The sequence below is a fragment of the Notolepis coatsorum genome (genome assembly GCF_963971535.1).
Source record: "Notolepis coatsorum genome assembly, chromosome: 2".
NCBI classification, from domain to species: Eukaryota; Metazoa; Chordata; class Actinopteri; order Aulopiformes; family Paralepididae; genus Notolepis; species Notolepis coatsorum.
The window spans coordinates 57,065,623-57,084,981 of NC_140166.1; the positions used below are offsets into that span (position 1 = coordinate 57,065,623).

General features: G+C 45.4%; 1 protein-coding gene across 1 annotated transcript in view; it reads left to right on the forward strand.

Annotated features, from left to right (window-relative positions):
* Positions 1 to 6,964: 6,964 nt before the first annotated feature.
* got2b (glutamic-oxaloacetic transaminase 2b, mitochondrial) overlaps positions 6,965 to 19,359 on the forward strand; it is a 43,251-nt gene continuing 30,856 nt past the window's right edge. Inside the window, exon 1 of the mRNA XM_084307978.1 lies at positions 6,965 to 7,098. Within this exon, the coding sequence (XP_084164104.1) occupies positions 7,013 to 7,098 (86 nt within the window). The 5' untranslated portion in view covers positions 6,965 to 7,012. The remainder of the gene's footprint in view (positions 7,099 to 19,359) is intronic.

The window sequence follows — 19,359 nt, forward strand, 5'->3', positions numbered from 1 at the left end:
TTTCTTATTTTGGAGATCGATGTCATACTGTGACACTGAAATGAAAACATATTTCATCAACAAAAATATTTAGTCAACAAAAATATTTCATCAACTAAAATATACAGTACGTCACACCCTGCCGTCTGCAAGTGGCTAATCTTGAGTATTTTTTTTCCGTTTTCCGTTTGAGGTAAAAACAGCAATAAAAAGTCAAAACTTGCATCTCCACATCCCAGCCCCGACGCCTGAATACTTTTACCAACGGATTTCCAGTTCCGCGTTCGCGTTCTGCGCTCTGATTGGCCACTGACGTTTCTGGTAGCGCCAATCGTGTGACGCCTCTTTCTTTCACCGGTTAAGCTTAGGCACTCTTTCGAAGTTGGTTAAGGTTAGAGTTTGTCTTAGAGCAGGGCGATAGAACACCAGCCCTGATTCCATACTCTAACCATAACCAACTTTGAAAGAGTCGCCTAAGAAACGTCAGTGGCCAATCAGATTGCAGAACGCGAACGCGGAACTGGAAATCCGTTGGTAAAAGAATAGACACAGCCCCGACACGAATAAGGCAGATTGGGATCATTATTCATGACAGACAGCAGAGACCCGCCGGTGCTGATAGCGGATATCATCGAGCTCCCCCTAGTGACTAGGGGGCATTATTTCTAAACCTAGCCGCATTTCTGGCAGACGCTCTCTGATTGGCACTGACTGACACTCTCTGATTGGCCACTGACATGTTTGCCCAATCGCGTGACGAGCTGTGTCTTTGCCCATTTCCCCGTCAAACAGCCTGCAAACTACCTGGCGTTCTATCGTCACGCTCTAAGACAAACTCTAACCTTAACCAACTTCGAAAGAGTGCCTAAGCTTAACCGTCGAAAGAACTTGCCGTCACGCTCTAAGACAAACTCTACCTTAACCAACTTCGAAAGAGTGCCTAAGCTTAACCGTCGAAAGAACTTGCCGTCGCGCTCTAAGACAAACTCTAACCTTAACCAACATTGGAAGAGTGCCTAAGCTTAAACAGTGTAGAAACAGGCGTCGGCCAATCAGAGAGCGTCTTGCCAGAAATGCGGCTAGGTTTAGAAATAACGTGACTAGGGGCCTCCACTACACACCAGTAAAAAAAAATAAAAGATACGGAAAAAAAAATATATATATAATCAGATCCTCATCCAGCGTTTACTTTCACAGCATCTATAGTGACTACTAGTATCATCTCATCTCTTCTCTATCTATTTTTATAAAAAAAATTGTATTGCAAATAAAAATATGATTGATTGTTTGATAATGAGGGGTGAGAGACGTTGAGTCTACGTGACACTGACGTCCAGGTCCAGGGGTCACTGTCAGGTCAGGTCAGGTGACCACTGACCGCGAGAATTGCACTTGCAAGTTGATCAAGTAGGCTAAGACTCGTGTAGTACTGTATGATCATATGACACTCAAAAAACATGGATAAAAAAGTTAAACGGTGGGAAAGCGGAGCTGCTAAGTTAAAATCTAAACAGGAAAGGGACAGAAAGAGCGCGTTACTTCGGCAAAGCATACCAACTATCTCTACTTTTTTCATCCCGTCAGGTAAGGACCTGGAGGAGGATAGCCCCCTCCCCCCGGCTAGCACTAGTAGTAGCAGCAACGTCAAGTTTCAAGTTTCTTTAATAGTTGTCATACAGAAGTACAGAATACTTTTATACAAAATGCTTCTTACTGTTATGCTCCAGAGACTGTGCTAGACAAGATAAGTATGAAATAAAATAGTATAGCATGTAAAATAGAAGTAAAAAAAGGTCACAGTGTTCAGTATAGACATATGTACAATGTTCGATGCAGAATAGAAGTAACTGAGTTACCAATATACTATGCAATGTACTGATATACAATACTATATAGTGCAGAGCAGAAATGGGATGAGGTACAATTTAGGTACAATTTACAGTAAGGTGTACGAGTTGTAGTGCAAATCCTTTACCAATAAATATAAAGTGTAAAGTGTGTTTAGGTGATCTAAAGTGTGGAGAGTGGGTGCTGCAGTGTGTTGTTTGTTTAAGTGAGTGTGTGCGTGTGGGTGTGTGTGCTGTGTGCATGTGATGGTTGTTGCATAGTGTTTATTGTTCGTTGAGCAGCCTGATGGCCTGGGGATAGAAGATTCTTCTGAGTCTTTCTGTGCTCGCCTTAAGACTCCGATATCGCTTGCCTGACCGCAGCAGTTCAAAGAGGCAGTTGTTCGGGTGGCTGGAGTCCTTAATGATTCTCTTAGCTTTACCCCTGCACCGCTTGTTGTAAATGTTCTGGAGGGTGGGAAGCCCCCCTCCAATTGTGCGTTCGGCTGAACGTGTCACTCTTTGTAGTCTGCTACGGTCTTGTGCAGTGCTATTCCCAAACCAGGGGGTGATGTTGCCAGTCAGGATGCTCTCTATTGTACATGAGTAGAAGTTCTTAAGGATCTTCTGACTGACTTGGAACTTCCTTAGGCGCCTGAGGAAGTAGAGGCGTTGTCGTGCCTTCTTCACAACACTGTCAATGTGTGTGGTCCATGTCAAGTCCTCGGATATGTGGGCTCCGAGGTACTTGAAACTGTTCACTCTCTCAACCGGTGCCCCGTCGATGCTGAGGGGGCTGTAGTCCTTGACCCCCGACCTCCTGAAGTCCACAATCATCTCTTTTGTTTTGCTGACGTTCAGGGAGAGGCAGTTCTCCTGACACCACTGTGACAGATTCTCTACCTCTTCCAGGTAGGCCCTCTCGTCGTTGGCAGAGATCAGGCCCACCACTACTGTGTCATCAGCAAATTTGATGATTGTGTTGTTGTTCCGCTGTGCCACGCAGTCATGTGTGTACAGGGAGTAGAGGAGGGGGCTCAGAACACAGCCCTGGGGGGCCCCTATGTTGAGCGTGATGGATGAGGAGGTGCAGTTGCCTGCTCTTACCACCTGGGGTCTGCCCGTCAGGAAGTCCAAGACCCACTGGCAGAGGTCATAGTTCAAGCCCAGGTCCCTGAGCTTGGCTATGAGTTTGGAGGGGACTATGGTATTGAATTGATTGATTGATTGATTGAAAACTTTATTAACAGATTGCAGAATGGGTACAATACAGTACAGCTCAATACACACAATTGTTAAGGGGATGCAGACCAGAGAAAGACTTTCGTCTTGTTTACATCAGGGTCCCCCATTTTCAATTCATCAGGACATATATGACATACATGACATACAGATAGACAGTACTGCTACATCTATACATTTATGACATACCAGATTTGCAAATACAGTACTGTTTGTGATACAAAAAGAGTCAAGAAAAGGGAGTATATACATTTGACGTAGAAACTGTACATTGGATGAGGTTGGGTGGGGTTCTGTGGGGGGGGGTTGGGTACATTGGGATATTGACAACCATACTGGGTAATTTACATTAGAGGTGGTTGGGGGGGGGAACACTGTATAAACAAGCAAAACTGTACATTGGGGGGGGGGGGGGGACACACACTGTATAAACAAGCAAAACTGTACATTGGGGGGGGGACACATACTGTATAAACAAGCAAAACTGTACATTGGGGGGGGGGACACTGTACAAACAAGCACAATTGTACATTGGAATATTGACAAAACCATACTAGGTAAATTACTGTACATTGGAGGGGGTTGGGTTAGGACATTTACAGGGGCCAGTTTCGAATTGCAGTCTCCCGTAGGTGTCCCTTGAGAGTGTTTTTGAAAGTGGGTAGTGATTCACATTCCTTTACAGTTTTGGGTAGGGCGTTCCACATTGATGTGGCATAATTGCAAAACGTGTTTAGTCCCTTGTTTGAGCCGAATCTGGGTTTAACATGATTTGTGGAGCTCCCTCTGGTGTTGTGATCGTGGTATTCACTGACCTTTGGGAAGTATTTTGACATGTACATGGGTACCTTGGTCGTGTAGTGTATCTTGTAGACCAGGCCCATTGCAAGTTGCTGTACTCTGTCGTCTACTCTAAGCCATCCTAGGTTGTCAAAGTGGGCAGGGGTGAGGTGGGTTCTAGGAGTAAGGTCAAGCAGTAGTCTGACCAGTTTGTTTTGAGATGTTTGTAATTTTGTTTTTAGCGCCTTTGAGGTGCTTTGGTACCATGAGGTGCAAGCATAGTCGTAGTACCCTTGAATGAGTGCTCCTGCCAGAGTCTTCAGGGTATTCTTGTTTACCAGAGAGGCGATCCGGTACAAGAATCGAGTTCGTTGGTTGACTTTTTTTATTACATTGGATGCCATTTTGTCACAGGAGAGATTAGCCTCTAGGATGGAACCCAGGTAGGTAATTTCATCTTTCCTTGTGACAATATTGTCACCCACTGTAACTGAGAAGCCGTCGGTCTTGCTGAGTTTGTTATTTGAACCGAAGAGAATGGACTCTGTTTTGCTGAATGCTGAGCTGTAGTCGATGAACAGCATTCTCACATAGTTCCCCTGCCTCTTGTCCAGGTGTGATGCTGCTGTGTGCAGCACATGGGCTATGGCGTCCTCTGTGGACCTGTTGGGGCGGTATGCAAATTGCAGAGGGTCCAGGTTGATGGGGAGGGAGAGGCTGAGCCAGGCGCCGCGGGCAGAGAAGACGACAATGCTAACGTTATTATTATTGATGCTAGCGACAGAGAAGAGGCAGCGGCAGCCTCTAGTTCAGCCGGCCCACCACCACCAGTGGCTGCCACCTGTTGGTATACGCCCGCCGCATCTCCACAGCCCAGCCCCAACACCAACACCAATGACTCTGACTCTGAGGCAGACCGCGATGATGACAGCCCGCCGCCGGCGGTGCTTGAACATGAAAACCAGGAGGGTTGGTTGGACAATGTTACGGATCCAGCTTTTTTTGTTTGTTTTTGTGACATATAAAAACGCCACTGTGCGTGTATGTGTGTGGGTGTGGGGGGGGGGCTCCACAAGAATCTGGCCCAGGGGCCTCTGCATTCTTAATCTGGCCTTGCACCTAACTTGTTGTGAATGATAAGTGTTACATTCCATTCGTAGAGGCAATTAGGGATTAAGCACTGTCTGTAGTCTGTGCTCAAGTGAGGGGACATTTATGCGCATTCGCGGGAGCGAGCGTGCACGTGGCGCCATTAGGTGCGTGCAACCCCAGTTGATTTCAGGAACGCACCACTGGTTATCAGCGAGCCATATGCAGATTTTGCCTAGTTCCGCGCTGAGGGTTTTTTCAACCTGTAACTTGTTCTTGTCAGAGACCAGCAGGGCTGAGTCGTCCGCAAACAGGAAACATCCTTACGTTGTACTGTACTTGTGCTGCATGATGATGACGACAATACACTTTAAATCGAATCGAATCGTTTCGGACCCCTGGATAGAAGTGGTGTTCCACAAGGAAGCATACTAGGACCGCTACTGTTCCTAATTTATGCAAATGACATGTCGTCAGCTTGTGACTGCAACTTGTTCCTGTTTGCGGACGACTCAGCCCTGCTGGTCTCTGACAAGAACAAGTTACAGGTTGAAAAAACCCTCAGCTCGGAACTAGGCAGAATCTGCATATGGCTCGCTGATAACAAACTATCATTACACATGGGCAAAACAGAGTCCATTCTCTTCGGTTCAAATAACAAACTCAGCAAGACCGACGGCTTCTCAGTTACAGTGGGTGACAATATTGTCACAAGGAAAGATGAAATTACCTACCTGGGTTCCATCCTAGAGGCTAATCTCTCCTGTGACAAAATGGCATCCAATGTAATAAAAAAAGTCAACCAACGAACTCGATTCTTGTACCGGATCTCCTCTCTGGTAAACAAGAATACCCTGAAGACTCTGGCAGGAGCACTCATTCAGGGGTACTACGACTATGCTTGCACCTCATGGTACCAAAGCACCTCAAAGGCGCTAAAAACAAAATTACAAACATCTCAAAACAAACTGGTCAGACTACTGCTTGACCTTACTCCTAGAACCCACCTCACCCCTGCCCACTTTGACAACCTAGGATGGCTTAGAGTAGACGACAGAGTACAGCAACTTGCAATGGGCCTGGTCTACAAGATACACTACACGACCAAGGTACCCATGTACATGTCAAAATACTTCCCAAAGGTCAGTGAATACCACGATCACAACACCAGAGGGAGCTCCACAAATCATGTTAAACCCAGATTCGGCGCAAATAAGGGACTAAACACGTTTCGCAATTATGCCACATCAATGTGGAACGCCCTACCCAAAGCTGTAAAGGAATGTGGATCACTACCCACTTTCAAAACCTCTCTCAAGGGACACCTACGGGAGACTGCAATTCAACACTGGCCCCTGTAAATATCCTAACCCAACCCCATCCAACGTACAGTCATTTACCTAGTATGGTTTTGTCAATAGTCCAATGTACAATTTTGTTTGTTTGTACAGTGTCCCCCCCCCCCCCCCCCCCCTCAATGTACAGTTTTACTTGTTTATACAGTGTGCCCCCCCCCCCCCCCAACCACCTCCAATGTAAATTACCCAGTATGGTTGTCAATATCCCAATGTACCCAACCCCCCCCCACCCAACCTCCTCCAATGTACAGTTTCTACGTCAAATGTATATACTCCCTTTTCTTGACTCCTTCTGTATCACAAACAGTACTGTATTTGCAAATCTGGTATGTCATAAATGTATAGATGTAGCAGTACTGACTATCTGTATGTCATGTATGTCATATATGTCCTGATGAATTGAAAATGGGGGACCCTGATGTAAACAAGACGAAAGTCTTTCTCTGGTCTGCATCCCCTTAACAATTGTGTGTATTGAGCTGTACTGTATTGTACCCATTCTGCAATCTGTTAATAAAGTTTTCAATCAATCAATCAATCAATCAATCCCTCGAGGAGCCCCTGGTTGGTCCCCGGACCCCAAGTTGGGAAACCAAACCAACGTCCTCCTGGGTGCGTGCGTCCTGAGTGACGCGGCACGTCTTTGACGTAAAGTAACGTGAACGACGTGCTGCTCAGCGCCGCTTGCCCTTCACCAGCTCACACCCAGCAGCAGCATTAGATCCAGCAGCAGCAGCCATGGCCCTGCTCAAGTCCACCAAGGTGCTGTCCAGCCTCGGGGCCCTGTCGCCGTCCCTGGCGGCCATGTCCTCCTCCAGGAGCAGGTAACTAATAACTCACCACCTCGTCCAGCATGTTGTCAACATTGTGTTAACTTATCACGTCTTGACATTGAGTTACAGTCAGCCTGTTAGCCGGGGAGCTAAGGGGAGCTAACGCCAGAGGTGAGCCGGTTAGAGCAGCGCGTCGCACTACACTTGAACCTGAGCATCAGGCTAATAAACTTGGCTATGATCTGATGAAGTTGGCAACTTAAGTTATATTATTATTAGGGTTCAAACGGACACAGGATGACACCCGTTTATACTTTAATAACGGGGTTGTGTAGCCGACGTTATTACTTATTATGAACCCGGCGTTAGTCACTGAAGTTGTGCCATGATGATGCTAACGTTAGCCTCTCATTGGGACTCTTGTTAAGGTTAACTAGTCTGAGCTGTCATGTCACCTAACTAACTGTCTCATCCTTTCTGTCATTGACCGCAGTCTGCAGCTAAAACCTGATAACTGGCTACTAACTAGCTAGCTAGCGTTAGCCACCGAGGAGCAGGATTAACCTTGATTGATTGATTGATTGAGAACTTTATTAACAGATTGCAGAATGGGTACAGTACAGCTCAATACACACAATTGGGATGCAGACCAGAGAAAGACTTTCGTTTTGTTTACATCAGGGTCCCCCATTTTCAATCATCTATACATACATGACATACAGATAGACAGTACTGCTACATCTATACATACAGATAGACAGTACTGCTACATCTATACATACAGATAGACAGTACTGCTACATCTATACATACAGATAGACAGTACTGCTACATCTATACATACAGATAGACAGTACTGCTACATCTATACATACATGACATACAGATAGACAGTACTGCTACATCTATACATACATGTGACATACCAGATTTGCAAATACAGTACTGTTTGTGATAGTACAACGGTGGTACAAGTAATCTATGTTGTCGTGGCGAATTTCACCCTTGCCCTTGGACAATGGACGTTAGAAAATAACGTATTGTGTGTTTATTATAATATAAACTCTCCTACGGTTATATAACGTTAACCCTTTTAAATGTTGTTTTAGTTTGGTCAAATGTGTCGTTTGCGTTACTAATCCAACGCACGGTTTGATCTAAGGGGCTTCCTGTAGTCCGGTGAATCAAGGTGATTGGTTCTCATGTGCGCGCCTCTGCTCGCTCATTGGCTTAAGTTCTCACCGGTGAACCGAAGACGTGACCATCTGACCCGAGGTGTCCTCTCAGGAGCCTGTTGGAGGGCGAACTCCTCCGTGGTGGACAGTGGCAGTCTTTTCGCCCAGTGTTTTCTTATATATATAATAAGATAAGATAAGATAAGATATTCCTTTATTAATCCCCTTGGGGAAATTCATGACACACACATACAGCTTAACGTCTCATAAATGATATTAACAACAACACAATCATTACATTTTTACAGTAACAATGGCACAGCATAAATTCAACAGACATGTACATTTGTTGAACATGTCAGCATTACAGGAGGCCTGAGACACTGTATGTGATAGCCGGCCGCCTACGTATGGATGTGGCGCCTGGTGAACTGGAGGGAGGGCGGAGTATATAATGATGTTATATATTCACTTTTGACTATGTGAACGTGTGAATGAATGCATGAATGAGAACTTTATTAACAGATGGGTACAGTACGGCTAAATACACACAATTGTTAAGGGGATGCAGACCAGAGAAAGACGTTTGTCTTGTTTACATCAGGGTCCCCCATTTTCAATTCATAGTGACATTTATGACATATGGACATACATGACATACAGGTATATAGTACTGTAACATTTGTGACATATACGATATGCAAATATACAGTACTGTTACCCAGAGATCCTAACAGATCTTACGTTATATAATACTACCCCCTGCGGGTACTTTCCTCAGACCATCAACTACACAAGATTAATAAGGCCTAGCTTGTTGCTAACTGCTAGCCGTCGGATGTCTGTGACCTGCAGTGTCTCCTATTTATCAAAGAGCAATTACTCCCGATGTTAAGTTCTTAAAACAGTTAAACATATGAATGAAAACGAGCAGCTCTCATCCCTGTCCCAAAAACTCTTGCTAGAACTCAAATGTGTGACTCCCATCATTGGTCGTCTGGTAATCAGAAGGTTAGGGTTAGACTGTGACAGTGTCTCAGGAGGTAGAGTCTGGTAATCAGAAGGTTAGGGTTAGACAGTGTCTCAGGAGGTAGAGTCTGGTAATCAGAAGGTTAGGGTTAGACAGTGTCTCAGGAGGTAGAGTCTGGTAATCAGAAGGTTAGGGTTAGACAGTGTCTCAGGAGGTAGAGCGGTCGTCTGGTAATCAGAAGGTTAGGGTTAGACAGTGGCTCAGGAGGTAGAGCTGGTTGTCTCGTCTGGTAATCAGAAGGTTAGGGTTAGACAGTGGCTCAGGAGGTAGAGCTGGTTGTCTCGTCTGGTAATCTGAAGGTTAGGGTCAGACGGTGAATGTGAGGCATAACTAAGCTGTAAAGCGCTTTGGATAATTGCAGTCCGTTTACCATTTAAAGGCGACACAGAGAGCAGTGAGCACCCAGCCGGTTAACATTGTGAGGTGCATTGTCTCTTTCTCCACTGAGAACACAAGATGACGAAGCATATTTGGGTGTAAAGAAGAAACAGAAATGCAGTGGCTCGGGTCCACAAACATCACCTCCGTCTGCCTCAGCCACTGCGTCGCTCTAGGAGCTGCTATAGGAGGATGAATGGACTTAAAAGACGGCTCTTAGCTTCTTCTGTGGTGCTGCAGGCCGCGCTCCTTGTGAACAGGGCCTTCTGATATACGTGTCTCTTCTTCTGTGGTGCTGCAGGCCGCGCTCCTTGTGAAATTGGGTAATTTTGTTTAAACAGTAACGATAGCTAGGTAGCTAACGTTAGCGCAGGTCGAATGCAGTGCACTACAGACTCGAGCAGAGGAGCCGCACCTCTTTGTTTACAAACTCTACACGGGGGCGGGCGGGGCTAGGGAGGAGGAGCAGCGGCAGTTTGCAGGTCGTGTGTGTCTGAGACAGACAGCGAGTGAGAGCTTCGCTTGATCGGTTTCCGCTATCGGCGAATATGACTAATTATCGGAATTCACAGATTGCATATTTATACTGAGTATCGGCCGATAACGATCGGTGGCCGATCGATCGGGGCATCCCTAGGATTTATCATTGGCAAAATGGATTATCGCCTATTGTAACAATTCTGCCTCATGAACATTGAAAAGCTTTCTATTTTTGCACAAAATGAGTTCCCTTCTATCACTAACATTATTGTTTTTAAAGCATTTTTGGTTGAAATAAAATTTGGCGATTAAAATTCTTTTACGATTTAATTGCGAATATTTTCATGTTGAGCTATCGATTGTGGATGAATACACACAGAAAGGTACATCATGCAAATGTTCATGCTTTATTTGTTTTAAACGAGACGATTTAGAAATGGGCAATGAGTAAATACGTTGCAATTTTGCGAGGTGGACCGGCCAGAAACGGCAATGACGTAACCACTACACCTCCCTATAGACCAGGAAGTAACCACTACACCTCCCTATAGACCAGGAAGTAACCACTACACCTCCCGCGTCTCTACAATTCGTAGCCGCATTTCTGCAGACCCCTCTCTGATTGGTTGAGCTCCATTTCTGCAGACCCCCCTCTGATTGGTTGAGCGAAGCCCCTCTCTGATTGGTTTAGCTCGTCACGCCGTAAAAGGCGGATGTAATGTTATCATATCAAGAAGATAAGCAGAAATGTACTACCAGATTCGCGTATAACGTTATTTATTTCGCGTGACTTCGCGGTTTATTCATAACGTTATGCACATTTCACAACACAGCCAGCTGTTAGAAACTGTACATTGTAACATTATATAACATTTCACGGTTATTTCGAGGTTTATTCACATAACGTTATATTGTTTACACTGTCTTTCTTCTATTATAACCCTCCCAAATCATATTCAGAAAGTATCAGAGACTTCTATTGACCAAGGAATTAGTTATTATTTCGCGGTTTATTCACATAACGTTATATTGTTTACACTGTCTTTCTTCTATTATAACCCTCCCAAATCATATTCAGAAAGTTTATTATTGGTTTTTAATGACAAACCAATTACATAATCCTATCCAACATATGTGTAAAGGCACACACAACATATTCCAGTTAACGGTATATTTTTTTAATGATTCGTTATGGCGTAATCAATACTTCCATGTGTATAAATTGCGTTCGCGACCTCCGTGTTTTGGGGCTATTCATCAGAAAACTCGGATCCGGGATTCGGCTCTCATCCGTCGGGCAACAACTGTGGGTTTTCAGCCTCTCTCTCTGGAGCTTAACGGAGTTTCGACTCCTGGCTAGAGGAGCTTGTCGCGGCTCATGCGCATGCGCGCGCTCGGCCAATCAGAGAGGGGTCTGCAGAAATGGCCTCAACCAATCAGAGAGGGGTCTGCAGAAATGCGGCTACGAATTGTAGAGACGCACACCTCCCTATAGACCAGGAAGTAACCACTACACCTCCCTATAGACCAGGAAGTAACCACTACACCTCCCTATTGCAGATCAGGTCACCTGATGTCACCATTGCTGGTGCGTTCTCAGGGTTGGTGATTTGACTTTTCCCGGACTTTATACCTGATGATGATGATGATGACGACATTCATTCATTCATTCAATCTTTCTTTAATCTGGAAGCATCGTAGAGAACAAGCTCTCATTTACAATGCCGCCGTGAAATAAAACGCATAATAAATAAATAAATAAAAATAAAAGAAGTCAATCAATTAAACATTTAAAACAATTAAAAAAAAAGAAACTGCAGACTGTTGTGAAGTGGTTTGCTATTAAAGATTTAAACTGACATATAGATGCCAATGAATTGAGTTTCAAAGTGCGTTGCAAAACGTTCCATGTTTTCTACAACATCACCAGTTTGAATCCGAGTCCTGGCGTTGTGAGCAGCTCATGATCACACATCTTGAATGGAACTTTCCTAGGCCTTGGAAATAATTAGAATTCTTTATTTGGACGGTGGTCCTCTTTTTAAAGCGCGGTGGTTTGCTTTCACAGGTGTTGACATGTAGAGCAAATAAACCCCCTATTCTTCCACTACAGAACCATAAACCACTGGGGATGAGGGGCGTAGCCTAATGCACACATAGTATACACTATAATCCAGGAATGGGCCTAATGCACGCATAGTATACACTATAATCCAGGAATGGGCCTAATGCACACATAGTATACACTACAATCCAGGAATGGGCCTAATGCACACATAGTATACACTATAATCCAGGAATGGGCCTAATGCATGCATAGTATACACTATAATCCAGGAATGGGCCTAATGCACGCATAGTATACACTATAATCCAGGAATGGGCCTAATGCACACATAGTATACACACTATAATCCAGGAATGGGCTAATGCACACATAGTATACACTATAATCCAGGAATGGGCCTAATGCACACATAGTATACACTATAATCCAGGAATGGGCCTAATGCATGCATAGTATACACACTATAATCCAGGAATGGGCCTAATGCACACATAGTATACACTATAATCCAGGAATGGGCCTAATGCACACATAGTATACACTATAATCCAGGAATGGGCCTAATGCACACATAGTATACACTATAATCCAGGAATGGGCCTAATGCACACATAGTATACACTATAATCCAGGAATGGGCCTAATGCACACATAGTATACACTATAATCCAGGAATGGGCCTAATCTACACTGTATCTATCGAACTATCTATACATATTCTGGGCTCTAATCAAACCAAACTCTTCCGCTGTCATTGGCCCATAATAACTAAATTACTGATATGGGATCAGTTGGGTCTTTCAAATTACAATACATTAGATTTTCTGTGATATCCTTATCAAGCAGTCCTATTTTTAAGCTTAATCAAAAATGGTCTGATGATGACCGCTGATATTTAAATGGTCAGTCATTGTGACGTTTGTGTCTCAAATCTGAAGTTCAGACGGTCAAAGGTTGTTTGTTGGTCCAAATCAATCGCCTGCTCTACGAGGCCGACGGTTCACCCCCAGAATGTTGTGACATCGGAGGAAAAAACAACTATGCAGCAACAGGACAGTTAGTAGAGTTCTAATTAACATTAAACATTAAAACATGTCTATTACTTAGCTTCAGGAAGTAGGCTTACTAAGATCATAAGATCATTACTTTAACTAAGGTCTCTCTACCAAGCAAAAAGCCTCCCGTCTCCTAACGCATCAGAATCAAAGGGGGCTACCTGTCTCAATCAAAGGGGGCTACCTGTCTCCTAACACATCAGAATCAAAGGGGGCTACCTGTCTCCTAACGCATCAGAATCAAAGGGGGCTACCTGTCTCCTAACGCATCAGAATCAAAGGGGGCTACCTGTCTCCTAACGCATCAGAATCATAGGGGGCTACCTGTCTCCTAACTCATCAGAATCAAAGGGGGCTAGCCGTCTCCTAACTCATCAGAATCAAAGGGGGCTACCTGTCTCCTAACGCATCAGAATCAAAGGGGGCTACCTGTCTCCTAACTCATCAGAATCAAAGGGGGCTACCTGTCTCCTAACTCATCAGAATCAAAGGGGGCTACCTGTCTCCTAACTCATCAGAATCAAAGGGGGCTACCTGTCTCCTAACTCATCAGAATCAAAGGGGGCTACCTGTCTCCTAACGCATCAGAATCAAAGGGGGCTACCTGTCTCCTAACTCATCAGAATCAAAGGGGGCTAGCCGTCTCCTAACGCATCAGAATCAAAGGGGGCTAGCCGTCTCCTAACTCATCAGAATCAAAGGGGGCTAGCCGTCTCCTAACGCATCAGAATCAAAGGGGGCTACCTGTCTCCTAACGCATCGGAATCAAAGGGGGCTACCTGTCTCCTAACTCATCAGAATCAAAGGGGGCTACCTGTCTCCTAACGCATCAGAATCAAAGGGGGCTACCTGTCTCCTAACGCATCAGAATCAAAGGGGGCTACCTGTCTCCTAACTCATCAGAATCAAAGGGGGCTAGCCGTCTCCTAACTCATCAGAGAAGCCTGTTTACTTTTGCTTTCAAACCAGCTGCAGCCTGAGAACTAGTGGAGTGTGAGCGGCTGTAACACTAAGATGGCGGCAACGACAAAGAATTGCTGCAAAATAAACATACATCTGTTGTTAAAATAATATATTTATTATTTTATTTTTAATACTGATAAATAACTAGATAATTATCGATATTGAGTGATATGATAACATTATCACATCGCTATCGTGATTTTTTTTTTTGCCATATCGCCCAGCCCTCGCTCGCTGCTGCAAAGGACCAGTCGGTGGCTAAACTGATGACCTCACACAACGACGTGCCAGTTTAACCCTCCACAGCCCGCGGTGTTGACCAGCAGCGTACGTCTGACGAGGGGGCGGCTGCACGCTGAGCTGCGGGGGATAGGGATGCCCCGATCACGTTTTTTGCCACCGATACCGATCACAGATCGTCGTGAGCCATATCGGCCGATACCGATCCGATACCGATTGTTTTTGATTAAAAAGAAATTAAAAAATATTTTATAATTTTTTCTTTTTTTTTTATAAAATATATATATTATATAATTAGACTTGTACTTGTATTATCTGCGAGACATCGCCACCACGCAACAAGTCAAAATGCTCGCTATCTGCAAACAGCTCCACTGTCTGTGTGTACTCGAGTAGCCTCCAGCTCCAAAAAGGATTCTCCGGCGCTGCAGCGGGACCCTATTGGTAACGTTACTGTGCGTTGGTCATTTCACATTCAGCAAGCCCTCAGCTCGAATACGCATTAAATCAATGTTATAAGACATTGATATCAAGAGCTATCTGTAGCTACTGCTAGCCGGCTAGATGACGTTAAGACAGAACTTTAGTTCAATGGGACATTTCGTTTTGAACAGTAAACTAACGTCAGCTAACGCAAGCTAACGGAGGTATGAACATGGACTACTAGACTTTCTGGATCATTTGTTGATATCAGGAGCTATCGGTAGCTAGCCGGCTAAATACCGTTAGACAATGCCTACTAAACGTGAATAGTTGACTGGGTAATTTTGTTTAAACAGTAACGATAGCTAGGTAGCTAACGTTAGCGCAGGTCGAATGCACTACAGACTCGAGCAGGGGAGCCTCCTCTCAGTCCTCAGTGTTTACAAACTCTACACGGGGGCGGGCGGGCCTAGGGAGGAGGAGCAGCGGCAGTTTGCAGGTTGTGTGTGTCTGAGACAGACAGCGAGTGAGAGCTTCGCTTGATCGGTTTCCGCAATCGGCGAATATGACTCATTATCGGAATTCACAGATTGCATATTTATACTTGAACTTGAACGTGCTGTATCCAACCAACTTACTGCTTATCTCTTACAGAATGACCTCCTAGACCCTAATCAGTCAGGCTTCAGGACTGGTCACTCCACAGAGACAGCCCTCATTGCGGTCACAGAGGCACTTCACTTAGCAAAAGCGAAAGGCCTCTCCTCTGTCCTGATTCTCCTAGATCTATCTGCAGCCTTCGACACAGTCAACCACCAGATCCTCCTTGCGGCCCTCGCAGGAATGGGAGTGGCTGGCTCTGCGCTGACATGGCTGTCATCATACCTCAATGACCGCTCCTACCAAGTGTCATGGAGAGGGACCCTGTCGGCCACCCGCCCCCTGCGGACGGGTGTCCCCCAGGGCTCGGTTTTAGGACCCCTTCTCTTCTCCCTCTACACTAAATCACTGGGTAACATTATCACGTCTCATGGCTTCTCCTACCATTGTTATGCCGACGATACTCAACTCTTCCTCTCCTTCCCTCCCTCAGATATCCACGTCTCTGAGCGGATCTCGGCCTGTCTGTCCGACATCTCCGCCTGGATGACGTCCAACCACCTCAAACTGAACCTAAGCAAAACAGAATTGCTCCACCTGCCGGCCAAATCCTCCCCCCTAACCGACCTTTCAATCACAGTCGAGAATGCAGCTGTGACTGCGTCCCCGACCGCCAAGAACCTTGGTGTTGTCCTCGACGACCAGTTGAACTTCTCTGCTCACATCGCGGCGACGACCAGAACCTGCCGATTCCTCCTGAGCAACGTCAGAAGGATCCGCCCCTTCCTGACAAAAGAAGCCACCCAACTCCTCGTCCAATCAACAGTCATCTCCCGCCTCGACTACTGCAATGCACTGCTCGCTGGCCTCCCGGCCACTGCCACTAAGCCTCTTCAACTCATTCAGAACGCAGCGGCCCGCCTGATCTCAAACCTACCGAAGTCGGCCCATGTCACCCCACTTCTTAGGGACCTGCACTGGCTCCCCATTGCTGCACGAATCCGCTTCAAGGCCCTCGACCTAGCATACCGTGCGGCAAAGGGAACCGCTCCCGCCTACCTCCGGTCAATGGTCTCTAACTACACACCCTCAAGACCCCTACGCTCTGCATCTTCTGGCCGCCTCAGACCTACTCCTATCCAAGCTCCGGGAGGGTCATCAAAGAGAAGTCGCCTATTCTCAGTCCTTGCCCCACAATGGTGGAATGAACTACCCACCCCAGTTAGGACAGCCGAATCACGTCCAATCTTTCGCCGTCGACTAAAGACGCACTTCTTCAACAATTATCTGAATTAAAAAAAAAAAAAAAAAAAAAAATCTAACCCTAACTAACCGTACTGTCATGCACTTGTCCTAATAAACTAACCTACACTGTAGCACTCAACACTTTGATGAACATTGTTGCTCAGCTGATAGAGTTGTGCCCTTCCTGATGGCTTGTCGTACAGAACTTGTAAGTCGCTTTGGATAAAAGCGTCAGCTAAATGACAATGTAAATGTAAAATGTATACTGAGTATCGGCCGATAACGATCGGTGGCCGATCGATCGGGGCATCCCTAGTTGAGACGGAAGGAAAACGGATTAGCTGAATGTCATTCCAGGTTTAAAATGTTTCTAAGAGCCTAAACATTGCAAACCTGTTGCTCAATCAATTAGGCCGTGTTAGCTAATTTAATCTGTCACGATGTAAGTTACGATTGCATTGATTGAATTGGATCATTTGCCTTTAGAATCTATATATTGATCCCATGAATCAGCAAGTGTCATTTTGCACTCCAGGTCTTTCCCCAGAGGTTTCAAAGAAGATGGTGCAGAGTCTCCGCTGGGGGGGGGGGCTGAGTCTCAACTAGGGGGTGGTCCTGAGGGGGGGCTGAGTCTCAACTAGGGGGTGGGGGCTGAGTCTCAACTAGGAGGTGGTCTGGAGGGGGGCTGAGTCTCAACTAGGGGGTGGTCTGGAGGGGGGCTGAGTCTCAACTAGGAGGTGGTCTGGAGGGGGGGGGCTGAGTCTCAACTAGGGGGTGGTCTGGAGGGGGGGGGGCTGAGTCTACTAGGAGGTTGTCTGGAGGGGGGGGGGGGGGGCTGAGTACTAGGAGGTGGTCTGGAGGGGGGGGGGGGGCTGAGTCTCTACTAGGAGGTGGTCTGGAGGGGGGGGGGGGGGCTGAGTCTCAACTAGGGGGTGGTCTGGAGGGGGGGGGGCTGAGTCTCTACTAGGAGGTGGTCTGGAGGGGGGGCTAATCAGATGTATGTACTACATTGTACAGAGTTGTATAAATATGTACAGTGATACGGGTTTAAAGAGACACTATGGTAGTAAGTCATACTGGCCAGCAGTGTAACTGAGCAGCTAAGGGATATGTACAGATATAGATATAGTATTAATATGTACAGTGATGCAGGTATAAAGACACTATGATAGTAAGTCGTACTGGCCAGCAGTGTAATTGGTAAGAGTAGGTAAAGGATATTACAGATATAGATATAGTATTAATATTAAGTCTGTCAATCGATTAAAATATTTAATCTGATTAATCGCATGAGGCATGATTGTCCATAGTTAACGTGCGATGAATCACATATTTCTTATCTGTTCTAAATCTACCGTAAACATATCTTTTTCTAGTTTTAATACTCTTATCAACAGAGAGAGTCAACTTTGCTTTATGCAGCCATTTAACACAAAAGGATGACCCTCATGCATTGCAAATTTGCATTAAATTCAAAACGGAGTGATGCACAAAATAACTTAAAAGAGAGAATAAAGTGTGCATGAAATAATAGGGGAAAGAAAACGTTAGGAACTTGTTACATTCACCCACACAAGGGCTGAGGACTCGCACCCCCCCCCCCCCCCCCTCTCTCTCTCTCTCACACGCACGCACGCACACACACACACACTCTCCCAGCTCTTTCTCTCTTGCCCCTTCCTCATCTCCTCTCTCTCTCTCTCCTCACACACACACGCACACACACACTTTGAGTCAGAAACAACATAGTATCAAACAATGAGAGTATCAATAATACACCTGAGTGAAGTCTAGTGTAAAATAAAATGTAAACGTTAATCTTGCGTTAAAAAAAAGAGTGGCATTCGTTAAAGGAACTGTGAGTTCACTTTGACAGCCTTAATTAATATGTACAGTGATACAGGTATAAAGATACTATGGTATATAGTAAGTCGTACTGGTCAGCAGTGTAACTACAACACAATTGTCAAGTTTGCTGACGACACAGTCACGGTGGGCCTGATCTCTGCAAACGATGAGAGGGCCTACCTGGGAGAGGTCTAGGTCCTGGCGCTGTGGTGTCAGGAGAACAGCCTCTCCCTGAACGTCGGCAAAAACGAAATAGATGATTGTGGACTTTAGGAGGTCGGGGGTCAAGGACTACAGCCCCCTCAGCATCGACGGGGCACCGTTCGAGAGAGTGAACAGTATGTAGTAAAGTATTCTGTATTTTGTTGTGACAAATGATCAACAAACTTGAAACTTAACTAGTAAGAGTATTATGGGATAAATCTAATGGCTGAGTGATATACAGAGTCTAAGGGCTTAAGAGTGGAGGCCGCCGCACGTCTGTAGATTTATATCACCATATCCACATGTGCTTTGGAATTACAGTGAGTTATTCATAACATGCAGAATGTAAAGCTTGTCCACCAGTTTTACAAATGATTTATAAAAAGATTTGTTATTTACTTTGTGGCTTCTGCCCTTTGCTGAGGCTATGTTTAGCTGCGAGCTTTAGAGTGTTTGAACGCAGATCTGACACCTGAGAGCCACGAGCAGCAGTTCAAGGCTGTCTGTCCACGACACACAGGCCCTCGTTTATTAAGCAAACGTATGACTCCATTACATCCTCACTAGAGACTCAACGAAGAGAGAACTGAGCTGTGAGGGGAC